Below are 19,051 nucleotides of genomic sequence, written 5' to 3'. Positions count from 1 at the left end.
TGGTGTTTAATGGATTTTCACCACTGAAGTTTAAATGACATGGCAAGACCAATTCCACCTGACCATGTATTTTTGTTTTTTTCTCTCAAGACAATGCCATCAGATTGTCCAAAAGTCAATTATGAAAACTCCTCTGCTCCCCAAGGGAGGGTCGTCCAATATCCATATTGGATGTGAAGTCGATTACCCGACTTACTCAGTGCTTTTCAAGAAACTAAGTGGCAAGAGCCACACTGTATTAAGCAACTCAGCTTTGCAAAAATGCATCTGGGCCCTGTATGTTTAAGGATTTTTTCAGCCTACTTTATTATATCAGATATTTAGCCAGAGAACTGAACCCAAAAGCTAACATACAGCTTGAAACAGTTTTGGGGGAGCGAGGAGCAATGTCTGTGCACTGTGTTTTAAAACACTTCTGCAATCCTTTGTCCATTTGCAAAATTTCCCACAAGGGTATTGCTAGACAAATAAAACCTGTTCAAAACCACAACAACTTTTCTTTCAAAGGTAACTACAATGGCATAAGTAAATAAATTTAAAAAAAAAATGAGAATAGCATGTCTTCCCAAAGGTTCTAAAATTATTTTACCAATAACTAATGCCCAATGAGATCAGTGCAGTATTTTTCCTGGGTCCATAGAAAGTACACTTGAAGAGAACACAAGTAAAGAACATTAAGTAAACTTGCTTAATTCCAGCCAGGCTTCTGACAGAGCCTCATGTCCCTGCCAGCTCTTCCTCTTTATGTTCCAGGAAAAGCTGCTATTACCACTTCAAAAACAGTGATGCAGGGAGGTGGAGAAAGTTATTCCCCTTCTTTTTGGTAGTTCTGTACACTGTATATTCCCTTTTGCACAAACTGAGGTTTTTCAGAAGTACTATCAATAAAATAAAGAAGAAAGGAAAGAAAGGATGGGAAGATGACATGGGAAAACATTTCTGAGGCTGGCCCTTCATAGAACATGTACGGTAAAAAGACTGGAGAAAGCAAGTAGTGTTTCTGTTAGACTCCCCTACTCTCAATTCTTCAGTGCCCTCAAAGCAGTGAAACCAGTGAATCCCTTCCTCTCATCATGTTCTGGAGCCAAGCACTGCCATGCAGGTTCCTGCACTTGGCAAGAGAGAGGTCTAGCATTACAGAAGGAATTGTGCAAGCAGAGACACCTCCTCCCCCAGTACAGTCCAGCCTCTTCCAGCTTCCCTGCACTACGTTTCCCAAGGAACAGCCACATTGTGGACTTGAAACAGAGAGGCTACCGCACAGCCAAGCTTTCTTCGCAGCACATCTCCAAAGTACACTCATGATGGCATTCCTCCTCCCAGGCACCACCCTGCCTTTGCTCTGAGGCACAGAGCACCAGCACCAGGCAGCTCTGGCTCCCAGGGAAGGCAGAGGAGAGTTGGTTCCTAGCACTCTGTGTCAAGCACCATTCCCTGGCCCCTTCCACGCAAGCTTCATGCTGCTCCATGCTAAGGAAAAGGCTCCATGGACATCGTAGGAGCCACAACCCAGATAGCAGTGGGAGACTGGGGCAGTTTAAGAGGTGAAAGGAGAAGCCAACAAGCTGACTTGCCAATGTTTCCTTCAATTATCAGTATGCCCTTAAGGCCAGTCTTGATATCAGAGAATTGTCCACAATTGTCTTCATGGTGAGAGGAAACAGACACTCTGAACAGAAAAGCAACATAAGGAATATTCTAAAATAAACAATGGAAGATAAAAATAGAAAAATAAGACTGAGGAAAGATGGAAAAAATAAAATAGAAGAATAATGTATTTGGGGTAGACTTAAGCCCTCAGGCTGAACAAAAATCTACTGAAATTGCATTAAGGATACATTGTGATAAACTAATACCATATAAAAACCTGCAGAATTTTAATTTCACACAATTTCACACACATATAAACAATAGAAGGACAATCTAATAATGTTACGGGGAATACATTTAAAAGGATTGCATCACACTGGAAATATCACATGAAATTAGTACTTTCAGGTTTTCTATTTTTGGCTAAATGTTTTCAAAATATTTAACATGGAGGGATGTATTTCCAAGGCTTACAATAAGCATTTACAGTTTCAGAAATTTTTCTCAGCTGGAAAGGGTCATAGTTTAACAATGAGAAGGCAAAAAGGCAATGTATTTTCAGAGTCACCATTAAACCTGCAACCATCTAAAGTCTTTCTAATTTGAATACGCAAGTTGCAAGAGTTGAGAGCTGCACCTCTTAGCTTTATTTTTAGTAGTACTCAGTGTAGGCAAAAAAAACAGGCAACAGTTTAAATTTGAAAAAAGAAACAAACAAAAAACCCAAAAAAGCCAAACAAAAACAAAAACAAACTAAGTCCCTGCAGTATTAGGTCACTGCTGAAGACTTTTCTTGGCATTTAGCTAAAGACCAAACACACACTCCTCCAGATAAGCAGCTTTTCCCATCTTCAGTTGACATGCCTACATAGAACTCCATGAGAATCAGCATTCAGCCTCTCCTGCAGTTTGCCAACATGGTGTAGGTAAGCAAATAAACGGTAGAAAACTGGCTTTGAAATCACATGTGAAGGAAATAGTACAGATTACATGTTAAATTCCATCACCAGAGTCAAGTCTCATAGAGGATGTCTTCCCAAAGTGAAGATAAAACAATAAAACTTGGGTAACAAACCATTGTATTCACAGATGAAACCCTTTTAAAGCTATTTTACAATCTTTTACACTGCTCTGGCACCATTCACATCAGCTAATTACATTTAAATTGCCATGTTATACTGTTGGTTCTTTACTTCTGTTCTTTTAAGTTTCTCCCTTTTCTCAGCCCAACTGCTCCTGTACCTAGAGATGTGGGGAGAGCAATGCATGTGAGTTGTGTCCATTGTACTGCCTTGCCCACCCTCAGGACAAGCATAATTTGAACAGCACTTTGTTGAGATGCTAGCAGTTGGTTTGGGGTTTAATTGGTGAGGTTTTGAGCAACACAAATTAGTTGGTGAGTTTTTGCTTGTTTTGCTTTTGTGTTGTTTTGTTTTTTTTAATGTTGGGTTTTTTTAACCAAAGAGAGCTGCTTTGGGAAAGGCGTAAAGAGCTTAAATCGAAATTACACAAAGAACACCATAATGTTTAGAATGAACCAAACTGCCACCACAACACAAATAGCACAGACCTAACATAGATTTTGATTAAACTGTAGAACAAGGAAGCAGAGAACCTGGTTAGCAAGACAAGATAAAAGTGTATGCAGAGTAAGTTTATGGCAGCTGACAATATTTTCTAGCATAGGAGCATCATGTTCGGTCCATTATTACTGTATTTGCAGGGATACTGAGGAATTTGTAAGGAAAGGAAAGAGAAGTGGGGGAATATGGGCAGTTAGAAAATAAAGCATACTAGTGTGGGAAAAGTCCAGTCCTGACAGCAGTCTGAACATGGGAAAGTTTCCAAGGACTTTTTGATGCAGAGGATATGGAAGGACAGTAAAAAGGAAGATACAAGGTAAGAAAGAGAGCATAAAGATACCCATAGTGTATGAAACAACTGTACACAGAGTACATCAACATGCTCTACCAAAAATGTAGGGATTTCAGCCCCTTCTTGAGATGAGAAAAGAGAAAGGCCAAAGCCTGTGCTTTTATGCAGCTTGCAAAGTGAAGATGTGAAGAATAGCACAGTCGAGAAAACTGCTTGTTATATGTAAAATTTCTCTTTCATGCTATAATAAAAAATAAATTTTTTAGTTTTGGGATATGAATAAACCTACCAAGGTGGCAGAAATTATATACTCAACAAAGCACCAGTACCTAGCAAAACTAATATTTCTTCAAATGTTTACTTGCAACATTGTAAATACCAAAAGAAGAGATTGCCATCTGAAGCCAGCTGCACTAAAAATCCAAACATCTGGTTTGACCTACCTTCGCTGTTCCCTGCCTAAGGCTCCTCAGCTCCACACTTGAGTAGAGGCTCACATACGTGGCTATAAAAGGTATCATTCTTAAGCGTCAGCCTCTAGTGTTTGTTAAGAGATGAGCCTCTGAAAGGCTTCCCCTTTATCAGTAGGTCTTGTGAATAGTTTCAGTCTCGCTAATGGCCTTCAAGGCAGCGAGGCAGAAGCCTTTTCACTCAAAGGCTGACCCTGAACAAACACAGCAGTGCCCTGTCTCCCAATTCAGATTGGGGTCAACAGCCATCCACTTGCTCTAATCAAATCTGAGTAGAAACTGCTCTGCAGCAGCTATCTCACACTCTGGTTTTGCTCCCTGGCCCCAAGAAGTAGGTACCTATAACTTGGCTCAAATCCTCAACATTTCATGGAGCTCTTCAAAAGCAGTGGTTTGACCAAATCTTAGGTACAAGGGAAGGATTGTTGTTCAATTGACATGTACCTTAAGTGGCTACTCCATAAAGACATGCTCTGGCAAGTATCTTTGAGGTACAAAGTGGAAATGGCTTGCTCCAAGTGACCTCAGCTTCCTAAGCCCTGGCTAAGAGAGTGCTTCTAGACATCCTAAACAGACCACTGTCTACCTCACACGCACTGCTAACCACTGCTTCAGCTGTGGAAACGGGAAAAGATTAGTTCACAACCAATGTAAAAAGCATAGAAAACAAGCACCACTTGAAAATGCAATGCAGGATGAAAATCTTAAGGGGAATATAGACCCAGCATCTCCTCCTCCGTTTTCCATTTCCACATGCACATTTTGAGGCCTATCCTGCTGTCACACAGGCCTTCTACTGTATGCAGGGACATAAATGTCACTTGTCAGCCAAGGGGCTAAGCTGCACAACATCCACACCAACAGGCCCAGACCACAATTCTTGGATTCACTTTTTTTTAATAAAGGTCACTTTGCAAAGAAGATCCAGAAATGTAACCTGTTCAGGTAAGGGCTGTTCCTCACTTGACAACAGTTCCTACGCTGTGAACACCTTTTCAATAGCCTCACAACCCTTTTAATTTGTATCACCACCAGCAATGTGACTCTTTCTCTGAGCTTCATAGCAGAAACTTGTTTTGTTGTCCTAGCCTTAAACTTCACATACCACAGCTATTTGGATCTTATTCTGCAACCGAAACTCCCCGAGCAAGGGTCTCTCTTCCCTCATCCAGCAGGCCAATTAATTTGGTTAAGTCTGTTTCAGAAGTGTAGGGTTACAAGAATCTGGCTCTTATAATTACATTTTGCATCCTAACAGTTTGACATCTGAAATACTCAAATTAGGGAAGCTATCACTAACTCAAAGATATCACTCATGAGTTGACACAGAGTTGACGTTTCAGAAACGGGGAGAGATGAGACAGGACCAAGTGCAGAATCAGCCTGGGGACTCAGGTAGCTGTACAGAGCACCATTAGCAGCAGCTAAATTTAAAGAATAATTTTATATCCTGGACCTGTAATTACTTTACACAGAATTAAATTACCACCACTATGAGAAAAAAATTAAGAACTGTAGGTGAGCTAAAGTAAGTATTTTAATAATCAAACAAATTAGTGGCATTCACCAGTTTTCCACCACAACGATGGTTGAAGAGAGGGACTTTGTGCAACAAGAGGCATTTTTCACAGTACACTGCACTAACTTTTCACTTAGCAGCCCTTGCAGCCTTTTTCAAGTTTACTGTGTCCTCCTCCACACTACTTACACCAGAGTAAACCACATTCTCTGCATGATAAGTCTTTCCTTAAAGTAAGTCAGGCAGATAAAACAAGCTGTTAGAGGAAAAAAAGAAAGAAAATAAACCCCCCACAAAAAAAAAAACAACAACCAAAAAACCCACAAAAAACCCCCAAAAACACCCCACACCAATATCTGTCTACCAAATAACACATTCTGTTCCCCTCCAAATCTTCTCCTTCTTGGGGAAAAAAGCCACCAATGGCAAAGAGTGACTGAGACAAGAAGTTGACCCCAATGCTCATTTTCTATTTTTTTATTTTCAGCTTTAGGGAAATTACATGTAATAATCAGTCTGCCTCTTTTATGCATAGATTTCATTGAAAATCCTTGCTTAGGAAGGATCCATTTCATAAATAATGGTGGCAAGGAGTCAGGCCCTCTCAAAGCAAAAGCACATTAGCAAACCACTTTGGTACATTATATATTCAGCAAGAGAAGTGGAAAGAGTGTGGCAGTTTAAGGAGGAAATGGTTTCTAATGGGGTTACAAAAAAATTGACAGGAGGAAAGATTCCATGATCAATTCAGAGCCACAGTGGAGTCCTCCCTCTCACCACTTTTTTTTACCCCAATAATGGTTAAAGCTGTGTACAGAAAACCAGAACCTGCTAAGAGTGAGATTGTGTTCACATTTCCTCCTTTTCCTCCATTTCCAGAACACTGCAGGTGGGTGTGCAAATGCAAAGTATGTGAGCCAGGCCAAGAGCAGGTGCTTTAAGGGTACTGAAAAAGGAGTCCCTTTTTCTTTTCCCTGCCTGTACCAGTTGCCCGGAACTAAAGAAAGAGAGAACAAGCAAGCAGCATTTCTGTTATCCCAAAGCACAGAAAGAGCACACTATACTCAAGATGCAAGAAATCATCTTGTATTTTTGTACTTGCATGCACTATCACAGCAATTCATTGAACCACTGAATCATTGAACCACAGAACAGTTCGGGTCAGAAGAAACCTTAAAGATTATCTTGTTCCAACTCCCTGCAATGAGCAGAGACACCTTCTACTAGACCAGGTTGCTCAAAGCCCCAAATCCAGCCTAACCCTGAACACACCGAGGGGTGGGGCATCCACTTCCCTGGGCAACCTGTTCCAGTGCCTCACCACACTCATCATAAAAAATTTCTTCCTTACATCTAGTCTAAACTAACCTCTTTTAGTTTAAAACTATTCCCCCTTTTCACAACAGGTTCTGATAGAAAATTTGACCTTGTTTTTTGTATAAGCCCACTTTTAAGTGAAGGCCACTTAAGGAAGGCTGTAGAAGGGTCTCCCTGGAGCCTTTTCTTCTCCAGGCTGAAAAATCCCTATTTTCCCAGCCTGCCTCTTTAAGAGACGTGCTCCAGTCCTCTGATCATTTTCACAGTACTTGTCTGCACTCACTCAGGGTCCATGTCCTTACATTGAAGGCTCCAGAGCTGGACACAGCACTCCAGGTGGGGTCTCACAAGCATGGAGTAGAGGGGAAGAATCCCTAGGGAGACTCACTCCAGCAGATGGGTCCACGTCCTTCTTATGTTGGGAGTCCCAGAGCTGGACACCATACTCCAGAATGCTAGGTTTGTAAAATTTCCCCACCAGTTAAAAGACACCTCATGGATTTATAACATAAACGTAAATGTCAGTGAAACCTGCATATGTGTATTTTTTTTAAATGTTTCCTATTTTGGAAACATATGCAACCACATGACTGAATAAATAATTTTTATTTCCTGCAGTACTCTTCTTATTTCAGGTTTTTGCAGCAATCTCACAGGCCACAGTTCAGCTGTTTCCTAAGAGGCACCTTGTAAATATATTAAAATACATTTTCACATAAGTATTTTCTGATTACTCTACCTCACTTCATTTAGATTTCCTGACATGAGGGATGTACCAACACCTACCTCCTTTCATCTTCACAAAGACACACTTAAGATATATGTCATAACAGTCAATGTTCTGGGCAGGGAAGAGGAAACACCATTATTTTTAAAGAATGTCCCTATTTAACATCATTATCACACACCAGCTGTCATGATATAACGTGTGAGATTGCACACATTTTATGTAAAACCAACCTTAGACAACCCTATGAGCTTCATGCTCTTAGTGGTTTAAAAGAAGTGCATTTTTTTTAAGGTAGGACATGAAATTCATCTCTGTTCAAACTGAGTATCATGGATGGATCAAGACAAAAGATGAGCAACAGAAAACAAGCACCAGAGCCTTTAATCCCAAAATAGTTTTGGCAGTGCAAAATACTACTGCCTCCACCCAGAGACTGCCTCCCTGATAGCTGAACAGGCACAGGAGCTCATTCAGGCTTGCTTCACGAGAGTCAGCCACATCGTTCAAGCAGCATTCAGGAGCCACATGGAGAGCACACAAAATGGCCATAATTGCACCTTTGAAAGTAAACACAGATAGATTTTATTTTTTAAATAGCATTCCAGTCTTTATAAGGGAGTCTTTAGAAGCAGAACATGAAATCTCAGGCCATGTGCACAGAAAAAATATAAACTTCTTTGACAGGAGTCAACTGAGTTTTTTGTTTTAAAAGCCCATGAAAACATATGTCCCAGAAAAAGTGACAAGGACATATGAATTGCTCCCAGTGAATTTATGTTGGGCATACAGTACATTTTAAGGAGAGCCACCTGCCAAAGCAACTGTCTCAATTTCAGAAGTAGCACTGTGATATTTTAACAAAGAGAATGTAAATGACTGAGGGCAGAAGTGTAAAAATCCTCAATGGGATTTCCTAATTAAGTGCTTTTGGTCACTGTGTCACATCCTACTGTTTTATAGCCTTAAGGTTAGGAAAAAAACAAAACAAAAAAAAATCAAAATAAACCCAACAACAAAGCAAAGAAACCTGACCAAACATATAGACAGCATGACCACTTGCAATACTTCCTTATTTTTTATATCCAAAATAGTATTATTTTTAAAAGGAAAGCTAATCTCAAAGGCAACTAGAGCAGGAATATTCTCTTTTTCTAATAGTAACAACAAAAAATAAGATGAATCCTGAATTCTGGCCTGTCATGAACCACTCCTAAAAACATCAATATTTCATAAGGAGTTGGTCACATTTATTTCACATATTGGCTTTAGCTCACATTTGAACTTTTCAATATTTTCTACTAATTACAGTAAATCTGAGAGGAAGAAAAGGCTGTAGGACATAATCAGCAAAATTATGTACAGATATCTTGGCTATTTTGAGGAGGGAAAAGCAGCACCACAAACACCTGAGCTAAGAAGCCCAGTCCCTACCAGCATTTGTCTGTAGGTGATAATCTGATAATCACTGAGGCCTCTGGATTAAAAAAATAAATAATAATAAAAAAATATTTAAAAAAAGAAGAAAATACTGAAGTATCTCACAGAAACCGACAGGGCATTTTGTCTGTTCCCTTATGGTGGCAAAAGGTGGAGGCTTCAGAAGAGGGAGTAGGTGTAAAGTTTCTCTTCTCTTTCTGGCTGTCTCCCCCCACTTCCCTCTTACCATCACAAACGAGACCTCTCCATACCCATCAGCTTAAGCTGAAACTGGAGAAAAGGTCAGAAGTTGTCAGTGTGAGGAAAAATACCACAGGTACTCAGCATGATGCCTTAAACCTTGTCCTCATAAGAAACCAGCTTTAAACAAAACAATCACACAAAACCAAAGCAATCCTCCACTGATTAGAAAAGAATGACGTCTTTATCGATTTTAACCCAGTAAGGACACTGTTGTGAGCATCACATTGAAGCCAAACACAGCTGGGTCCACTCTTGCAGGAGAACTCTGCCTCTGGCTGAGGGCACCTGGAGCCAGCTGGGGCAGCCTGCTCGAGGCCTCTGCCACAGCTGGGCTGCCTGCAGCCAACAAGGCGCAGGTACGGGACCCCCAAAGTAGGTCCAGGGCTCCCCACCTTGCTTCAGAGCTCTGGCACTCAACTCTGGCCTGAGAAACGCCACAGCTACACCTGTACTTGGTCTCTTTCCCAGCTGAGGCTGCCCCACAGACCCAGCTGCCTGGCCTGGCCTCGGGTCACTGCAGCACTGGTGACCACTGGATCCCAGCTGCCGTCCCAGTCCTGCTGAGAGGACTCCTCTCAGTGTCCCCTGTGCCCCACTGGGGAGCCCCAGGATGCCTGTTCCGCTCACCCTGTGGGGCAACTTGTCACCTTTCAAGGTCTCCTGTACGCTTGCATGTTTCCTCACTTTCCCCAGCGGCAGCTTGGCTCTGCCAGAGCACCCAGATGGGACTGGGGTTTAGCCCTCGTCGCTTGAGGACTAATTTTTCTGCCCGTTCAACCTGGTTATTGCCTTTTCAGGGTTGGATACCCATTTGCTGCCTGAACACGTGAGATTTGGTGCCAGCAGACCAGAGGCAGCTCAGCAGCTCATGATGTTTACTGTTTTGCATCATTATGACTAACTGAAAAACTAAATAACTGCAGATTGAAGTTACTGAAGCATCAAACTCCTTGTGCAGACTGGAAAAATCTGGTTTAGATCAAAACTCCTAGACATAATTTCCAAACTCTGGCACCCAGATCTGGGATCCCAAAGCATCTTAAGGTAAGCAGGGTCTTTATCCACCAAATTCACCAGTTTAACACTGGGACCCTATTGCAATCAACAAAAACAGGGGGTTTGCACTGTTTTTCTGTAGTCTCAGATTCTAATTTCCATCTTAATTATCAGAGGAATTTCCTGTAGCAGAGTGATCTAAGCAGATGGTGACATCCACATTCTACTACTGTAGTACATTCTAGTACTGTACCTTGAATGCACTGTGAACAACAGGGCCAGCAGTCAAGTGTTTTTATAGCTACCTGCCAAGTGCAGTCATTTTAAAATAATTTCCCTTTCTCAAAGTGGTACTAATTTTGCTGGATTTCCCTAGGAAGAAAGGATGAGAGATCATTTAATTTAAGCACAGATTTGGGTGTCAGGGCTCAGTGCCAACCTCTGTGATAAACCTCCTCTAAAGCCATGAGCACATTTCACAACGGTTCTGGGGTTAGCTAGGTGAGAGTGACTGGTATTTTCTTCCTATTAAGTCCTGGGCTAAAAACATGACACCTAATTTGCTTGTAAACACCCAGCCACTAATACAATATGCCCAAAATCTCAAAACAATCCATTGCCACGCGTAAACTCGAAAGACAGCACTCAGAAGATTAATGTTTCAAAACTAAACTCTCAGGAGTCGAGGAGTGCTGGCATGAAGGTTGCCCATGCAATCCCACTTGAGCCCTCTGGTGCATTCACTTAAGGGTATAGTCTTTAATTACTGAGCTGCATTTGCTGCCAGCACTTCATTCAGCATTCCAGGTTTGAGAGGCTCACCCATGACCCAGCAACTTGGCTTTACCCGCTCCGGTTAGAGCGCAGCTGTACGCATCGTTTACCGAGTACCCTGAAGTTCCAGCTCAGAGTACAAAAATTCTCAATTTTGCTGGTAGATTTCCCGTAGCATTTAGTATTAAGCAGTCACTTCTGAAGGTTATTTATTTTCAGCATCACTCTTTTGATGAGAGAAGGGTACACATCCTCTACTATGCAGGTAAGAAGTGAGACAGGGCCAACATACTAAGGCCAAAAAGTCTTTGTTATTTCAAGGTATCAAACTTAAGGTGTTTCTGGTCTAATTTTTTTCAGAGCATTCTGCATTTCATAGAACTTTGCATCCCCAAAGCGAACCACAGTCTCTACAGGCCTTTGCCACAGCAGACAACATTCAGCACATCTGCAGAAAAGAAAAATGACAAAAACACCCCAAATAAACAAACAAAAAAACCAAACCAAACAATCTGACATAAAGATCTACACAGTCAGACAAACATTATAAAAAAAGCATCTTTAGTGATTTGTAGATCTACACAAAAAGGTAGTTTTCTTCTAGAGAAGAAAACAGAAAATCCAACTCCAGCAATCAATAATCAATTTCTCTAAGAATAAAAACTTTTTTTTCCCCCACCAATAAAAATCCCCTGTATTTCTGCATCAAAGAACAAATGGTTACACCAGACAACATCCAGCAAATCATTCCCCTGTAGACAACATGTATGTACTCAAGTAGTGCTCACTAACTCATGAACCTCTGAAAGGTTCTCTCTCTTTCAGTACCTCTTCAGTCATGGAAGGTGAAAGACCCACCCACCTGAGACTTTAGGAGATTAAAGAGAGAAAAAACACCCAAGTCATCACATTTAGGCATTTTACTTCCAAGTAGTACATCCCTCAGAAACCTCACTGATGATTCAAAGCTTGACATTCTCTTGGTCCCATCAGTTCAGAACAGTGTTTCAGTATTTCCACAATATATTTCACTATTGATAATCGTTATGACTCCATGCAAGTCAAAAAGTCAATCAAGTGTAACCACTCCAGTGAAACCTGTCAACCTTCCCTACAAACATGGCTTTCAAATAAATAGAGACAATCAATCAACATTCACATATTCAATCTATTTCCAGTACAGAAACTGTAAATTGAGGAACTAGATATAACACGGGTAGATATTAAGCAGAAAATATTTCAAGTTCCTGAAGCAGGAACTTGAAATATAAGCCATTATCTACAGTCTTAATGCCCAGGGATAGCAACACATACTTTAAGAAGATAATTCAGAAGTGATTAAAAAATTGCAGTTTTGAAAGACAAAACAGCATATCTTCATGGAGAATGTACCTACTATCTGTAACAACAGCTCTGGCAACAAAACTTTCAAATATGGAACAGCATGAACACAAGACCCCAAACCTCAAATATCTTGCAAAGTATTATGGCAGCATTGTACTTCTGTGTGTTTGTTACTCTAAGAGTTCTCCTGATAGAAATGTATCAAAAGAGTGAGGAAATACAGTTCCATGTCTTTTTGCGTATTCAAGATAGTATGCAAATGTAGCAGCTCATTACCACAGCTTTCTTCCTATCAAGAGGGGCCAGCAAAACTATTCTTGAGAAAACAGGAAAGCATACTTAAGTGAGATTAATTTGACACTTTCCTTCCCTACAGTTTTAAGAGCAATTTAGAATCCCACACATTAAGCATTTTTTTTTTAAATGCAGATGTATGACTTAACAGAGAAGACCAAAAAAACACAAGCAGTCATTTGAGTTCAAAAAGCCCAACAGTTTTACTGTTGCTCTTCACTGCATAACAGCTTCTCAAAATTAAACAGTTTAAAACAAAAACAAAAAATTAAAACAGATTCTCACAATTAATTCCACACACTTCACTTTGCATTTCTTGGCACATAAAACTCTTATAGATGTAAACAGGAAACCTAACCAGCAAAGGCAGCAAATATTTTAGAACAGGTTCTGATAATAGCTAGCTTTATCATTAGTCCACAACACAATACCCAAAACTCTGAAAAAAAACTCAGTGTGTGTACACATGCACAGCTGTACACCAATTTCCTATGCAGGCTATCATGAAAGCAAGAAAAAGGAAGAAAATAAATTTCATGGATATCTTATGGCACACACAAAGTTCAAACAATACTTCCAGTGGAAAAAAGTATCTGAAAAGATTTTAAATATTTCAGTATCTGAAAAGATACTGGCTTTTCCTTCACATATGTAAGCAGACTCATTCTATTGTACTTACCAGTATTTTGTTATCCACTTTATCTCCCTTGGTTTCCAGCTTTACTTTCTTCTTGACAGAAATTTTGATTTTCCTCCCAATAACATCCCTGACACTTTCTGCAACAAAAGAAAGTATCTTAATTAAATACCTTAGGTGTCAACACAAGAAGGAAACAGATGCCACTGTCGAGTTTTCAGAAAGACTCAAAGCTATGTTGTCCAAATGCTTGCACTCATGGAAGTCACATGCACCAGTACCAAACACAACCTAGCACAAGCACAATTTTGTAAGTATGCCATCTACACAATAATTTGTGTCTACTATGATAGGATTATTGATGTCATATGCCAGGATTCTAAACACAATTTGATATTTTTTACCAGCACGACTTACATACCGAAAGCATTCCCAAGACAAGCCACAGCACTGCTTAGCTCCATTCTGGGAAAATACAACAAATTCCTCACTGCTATTATTTGCACCTGAAAAGCATACTAAAGCAAATTAGCTCCTTGCATTGCACAAATTTCAGCCTCTTGCTAGTGTCAGGGAGGCTAAGTGGGTCAGGCAATAGAAGAGCAACTGTTCACACATTTTGTACTCTATGCATTGAAGTAGCGAAGCAAACCAAGCAGACTTCCAGATAGTAACACCTGGCAGCTATGCAGAGGATGCTATGGGGGCAACATTGGTCTTGGTCCAAATCCCAGCGACAGTGTAGCCACTCCACGGTGCCAGCACCGAAGTTACATCAGTTGCTGTAATGTTTTAATATGTACATGCACACACATGTATACACAGTCTCTGCCAAGTAGGACACGAACCAGCTTTGCCCCTGAACATTTGCACCCTGGCCTGAAGGGAACGTACACACCGGGAACCGTGTCTAGAAAGCTTATACAACTACTGACACTGATGTAATTGAGAGATAAACAGAGGAGTTCATCCAGAGAGCCAATTTGGCATCTTCCCTAAGTTTCGCTCCCCAGCCCCCACTGAAAGGGAACGAGAAAGAAATCTTTTAAACACATTAACCTATTTCCAGCCCAACAACAGGCATCTGTAAAAGGCAAGTCTCCACCCTCCCCAGACACATACACTTTGCCCTCGGGCACGCTTAAGTTTAAAGGCAAAAATGAAAAGATAATAGGCTATTCCTAAGGCTTTTAATTATAGTGCTCTGTATAGTGCTTTTCTGCACAATTTTCATCCGGTAGTCAGAAGACGTTAGCACAAACAACACACCATTTATTAAGCCTGAATGTTTAACCCAGGCCACAGTGTTCTGCCCGCCGGGCAGAAGGGTACGCAAGTCAGAAACGTGGCTGGTCGGAGAGACTCTTCACCAGAAAGAGCTCTTTCTGCAGAATCGGCATGTTTTCCCCAGGAATTTTAATTTTCCTATCGGGAAACAAAAGCTCCTCGGTAGCAGCGGCTTGCCCAGCGAGAAGCCTGTCCCAAGGCGCGGCAGCCCCGGTGGCGGGCGGCCAGCGCGGCCGGCTCCCGGAGCAACCGCTTGGGCCGGAGCCAGGCCGCCAGAGCCCGGAGCAGCCAGGTAAGCGGAGCCCGGGGGAAAGTCCAGCCCGATGTGAACTGCTCTCCCAAGGCTTCCTCTCCCATGGGTAATGCCGAATTCTAGTCTTTCTGTCCCTGCTTGGGAACCCAGAAGCAAGCTGACCACAGGGTCTTTTTCATCGAGTCCTGTCTCCTCGCAGAAGTTATTGCTGCTGTCTTTGCTACTTTACCTCCACTTGCAGCCTGTGCCTCTCGGTTTCTCCTCTCCCACAAACAGCTCCAAGTGCCTACATCTAGCAAGGGACTTCCTCCTGACACACCTGCATGGAGAGACGTGCTTTCCCTTGCTGTCCCATGAGTCCCACACAGCGCAAGTGGGAATGACTGCAAGCCCTCAGCTCCAGCATTCTTACTCCAATAAACCATAGCGAGAGAAGGGGCCTGGGACCTCAAGCTGCACAAAGCATCATTGGGATGTCAGCTCCTCACAAGGACCTATTTGCCTGAAAGCCCTAGAAACACTACTTCAAAGAGCCAAGATACAGATTTCATGGATACTCTCCATGGGACTGAAGACAATTGGGCAGCAAATGGACTCAAAAAGTAAATTTTCACACTTTGAGAGATGGAAACATAACATTAGGGTTCACATTTTAAAGTGTTCATCCATTTCTAATGCTGGAGACTTCAGACATCCACACCTGGGAGGAGTGGTTCCAGGCAAGCCAACAGTAAGAGAGGGTTTCTTTGAAGACTATGACCTACGATACCTGACAAAGGTCACACGGGGAGTAACAGAACAAAAACTGCAGCTCAAACACTCCTACCCCCAGTTTAATCTCCACACTCCAATCACTCCGCATTAAAGCACATCCTTTCATCCTACTCTCAAAACATGGTTATTACAAAATGCTTACTTAAAGGTTAAATTTTAACATGCAGACACCAAAATACTGCTAGAAATTAAACCAATCTCCATTAACACATCCCCACACCCCAGAATAGCCCTCGACAAATCAAGCTGAATGCATGCAGGGCACCAAGGCTGGGGGAGTAATTCTTAAGATTGTTCAAAGCCACCAGAGAAGGGGACAAGTGAAGATGCCCACCTTATTCTTCCCTGTAATACACAGCACACCTCACCTACAACACCAGAGTGCAGACTCACTGTAAAAAATACTGTGTGTTAGCACCTCATGCCTGGGCGCTTTAAAATAGAAAAACTCCATGGTTTTGACCATAGCTACTCCTACAACACATCCCAGCTCATCACTGCTTAGCAGTAAGCTGTATGTTACAGTCTCTCTGTAAACCACATAGTCTGGAGGACTGCAAAATAGAGCTATTTTGACTCTACAGGAAAACATCTGCAGCAGCTGCAAATGTCCATTCAGATTCTACCAATATTTGATAAATAAAGCACTTACTGACTGACGAAACTGAAGGAAATGCAACCACGTAAATTACCTAGGTATGGGCTGAAGGACTGTATTCAATGCAATGTGCACCTTGTTGCTTGACAAATCTCTGTTTCCATCTGTCCTTAAGACAACACTTTAAATTATTCTGATGCTGGTGAGAGCTTTAGATTGCTTTTCAGCAGGCAAAACCGAAGGAAATTCGGGCTGAACAAGGTAGCTGAAGGCCTAGAGCATCATTCCTGTTATCCCCAAATGACACCGGTTACACACACGCTGCGTCAACGATCCATTTATTGGAAGCTCCCCAAAAGAGGTGACAGCATTTTCAGGGTCCTCGCCATCACCTGCGACTGAGCTCCTAAACGTATACCATGCAGGATGAGGGCTCGAATACACGGGGCCATAAAACTTTAACGACAAATACCCTCACTCCCTCCTACGTACAGAGGAAAACGAGTGTTAAACTACGCAAAACCCGGGAGGATAAATAAAAAGGCACCGAGCGGAGCCGCAGCCCGTGTTGCCAGGCTGAGGCGCTCCGAGGACGTGCCCCGGGCGGGTGGCGGTGCGGGGGGCCGGGGCAGCTCCACCGCGCGTCTGCCAGCGCTCGCAGCCTGCCGGCATCCCGGACAGACCCTTCCGGCAGGGACACACACACACACCGTGCCCGGCCGCGGCTCCCGAGGGCGCAGTCCCTGCCCGCGGCCGCCTCCCCGCTGCCCACCGCAGCCCCCGCCCGCCCATTCCCCGCACGCAGCAACGCGGCCTCGCCGCCCCCCGCCGGCTCCTCCGAGTCCCTCCAGCCCCGCGCGGAGCCCCTCGGGCTTCCCGGCCAGCGCCCGCGGCGCTTCCCCGGCTCCGCACACCCAGCCTCGAATTCCCCCGGACCCCCGTCTCCGGCAGCGCTGCATCCCGCGCACGGCGGCCTCCAAACTTGCCCCCGCGGCACCTTCCCCCGGGACCCCGCACCCCCGTCCCCGCCGCCATGCCCCGTCCGTCCCTTACCGATCAACTCTTTGGGGACGTCGGAGCTCTCCTCGGCCATGGCGGCGGCGCTGCCCGGCGCCCGGGGGTGCCCGGCGGCGGGGCTGCTTCAGCGGCGCGCCGTCCCTGCGCCGGGCGAGGCGGGCATGCACCCAGCGGGCGGGGAAGGAGGAGGGCCGGCCGTGCGCCTGGCTGCGCAGCGCGGGTGTGTGTGCGGCTGCGAGCGCGGGCGGAGGGAAGGGGCTTCTCCCGCCCCCGCGGAGCCCGCTCCCCCCGCGCTACATGCCGCCCCCGGCTGCCGGCGCGGCCAGGAGGGGCATTTCCAGGGAGGGATGGATGGCCCGCAGGCGGCCGTCAGGCGCGGCGCTCCGCGCTCACGGCGGCCCCCGCACCGGCTCCCCCGTTCCCGCCTGCGCGCCGCCCGGCTCCCCCGCCCGGCACCGGCGGGAGGCGGCGGCTGCCCCCGCCCCGGGAGGGCTGGCGTCCGCACCCCGGCCCGGCCCGGCCCCCGAACCGCGCGGGAGCCGCCGGGAGCCGCCCGCGCCCACCGAGCACCCGGCCACAGAGCGGGAGGTGCAGGCGCTGGCGGCCGGGAGCATCGCCCTTAGGAAGCCATCGCGGCGAGGGAGGAGGAGGAGGGCAGCGGGCTCGGAGATTTAGCGCGGCGACGCCGGCCCCTCCTTCGGCCGATGCCGCCGATCGGCGCTGCGGCGGGGGCCATCTGCCGGCGACCGCGGGCGCCGCGGCGGCACCGGCCTGGCCCGGCCCCCGCCAGCGAGGGACCACCTGAGGCGGCGGCAGCAGCAGCATCGGCCCTCCCCTACAGACCGCGCCTTGCCAGCTGCACCCGCAGCCTTTGCCCCGCGGGAGTTCTCCGCTGGGTTAAGTCAAACGGGCTTATGCTACGAAGGGGGTGGTTTTCATCGTCAGGTCAGTCCTTGCCACCTGGGAATGGGATTGCCCAGTCCCACTCCAGAAAAGCTGGATCACTTCGAGACCTGGAAGAGGCTAACCTTTGGTCCAACACTCATCTGCCTCTCCGTCGCTCCGTCACCTTATCTCCATGGGGACGGCGGCTGCCTCGGCACCTGTTGTGAGATAACACCATGGCTAGAGACGGCTTAGCAAACTCCTTGCGCAGGGAACCTCGGTGTTGTTGAGCCTGAAGGGAAGTTGAAGGGAACCAAACATGCTTCCTTTCCCAGGGCCAAATTAAAATCCACAAGTTGCAGCGTTTTTGCTTGTTGCACTTTGCCACTGAGGATTTTTGTCATGCGTTAACAGCCACATTATAGAAGCACAGCACGCAAGCTGCCTAATTGCACTCATAAATATGAGCACAGAAAGATGCTTATTGGGTGAGAGTGAAGGAAGAGGTTTGGCAACCCTGGAAATTCTTTGGCTTGCTTCTGGTAGTGATGCCTGGCTTCAGTGGAAGGCTCATTTTCACTGCAGCAGGACCGCGATTGGTCACCCTCCATCCTAAAGGAGCGGATTACTGCATAAACCTCGTAATTCAAGCACTCTAGAAGTGCGTGGTGGATCTGGGAGATCAATGTCATTTATGTCTAATTAAGAAATCTGAAATGCATTCAGTGAGAGCAGCAATGTGAATCCAGTAAGAGTTATTTTGCTGGTACAGTTCCACACTGCTACTGTATACCACAGTCTTTGGAAGAAACATGACCACTTTGAAATTCATGTCACTTGTCAAATAAATGTGTCATGTTTTCTTTGGCACCAACCAGATCTCTAAATTCTCTCAGAGCTGATTTTACCAACACAGATACCATTACTACTGAGATGGATACGATTTGCAGTCTTTACAGTTTGCTGTTTTCACGTAAAGAATAAACATATCCTTTAAAGAAAATAAACAAA

At 44.5% G+C, this 19,051-nt stretch overlaps 1 protein-coding gene across 5 annotated transcripts in view; it reads right to left on the bottom strand.

Moving 5' to 3' along the window:
• The window catches only part of CARMIL1 (capping protein regulator and myosin 1 linker 1), a 192,027-nt gene extending 174,405 nt beyond the window's left edge, over positions 1-17,622 (bottom strand). For 2 of the 5 annotated variants that reach the window (XM_086894882.1, XM_086894910.1), the window contains exons 1-3: positions 17,549-17,622; positions 17,192-17,296; positions 13,269-13,366 (exon numbers count right to left, since the gene is read on the bottom strand). In XM_086894882.1, the coding sequence (XP_086751008.1) occupies positions 13,269-13,366; positions 17,192-17,231 (138 nt within the window). In that variant the 5' untranslated portion in view covers positions 17,232-17,296; positions 17,549-17,622. Of the gene's footprint in view, positions 1-13,268; positions 13,367-17,191; positions 17,426-17,548 lie in introns of those variants that run through there. The other 3 variants (XM_086894879.1, XM_086894893.1, XM_086894899.1) reach the window with 2 other exon arrangements.
• Between the last annotated feature and the right edge of the window lie 1,429 nt (positions 17,623-19,051).

This window comes from Cyanistes caeruleus, chromosome 1, assembly GCF_971803275.1.
Source record: "Cyanistes caeruleus chromosome 1, bCyaCae1.hap1.1, whole genome shotgun sequence".
Classification (NCBI taxonomy): Eukaryota; Metazoa; Chordata; class Aves; order Passeriformes; family Paridae; genus Cyanistes; species Cyanistes caeruleus.
The sequence above is the reverse complement of the archived record's forward strand: the minus strand, read 5'-3'. Positions and strand labels throughout refer to the sequence as shown.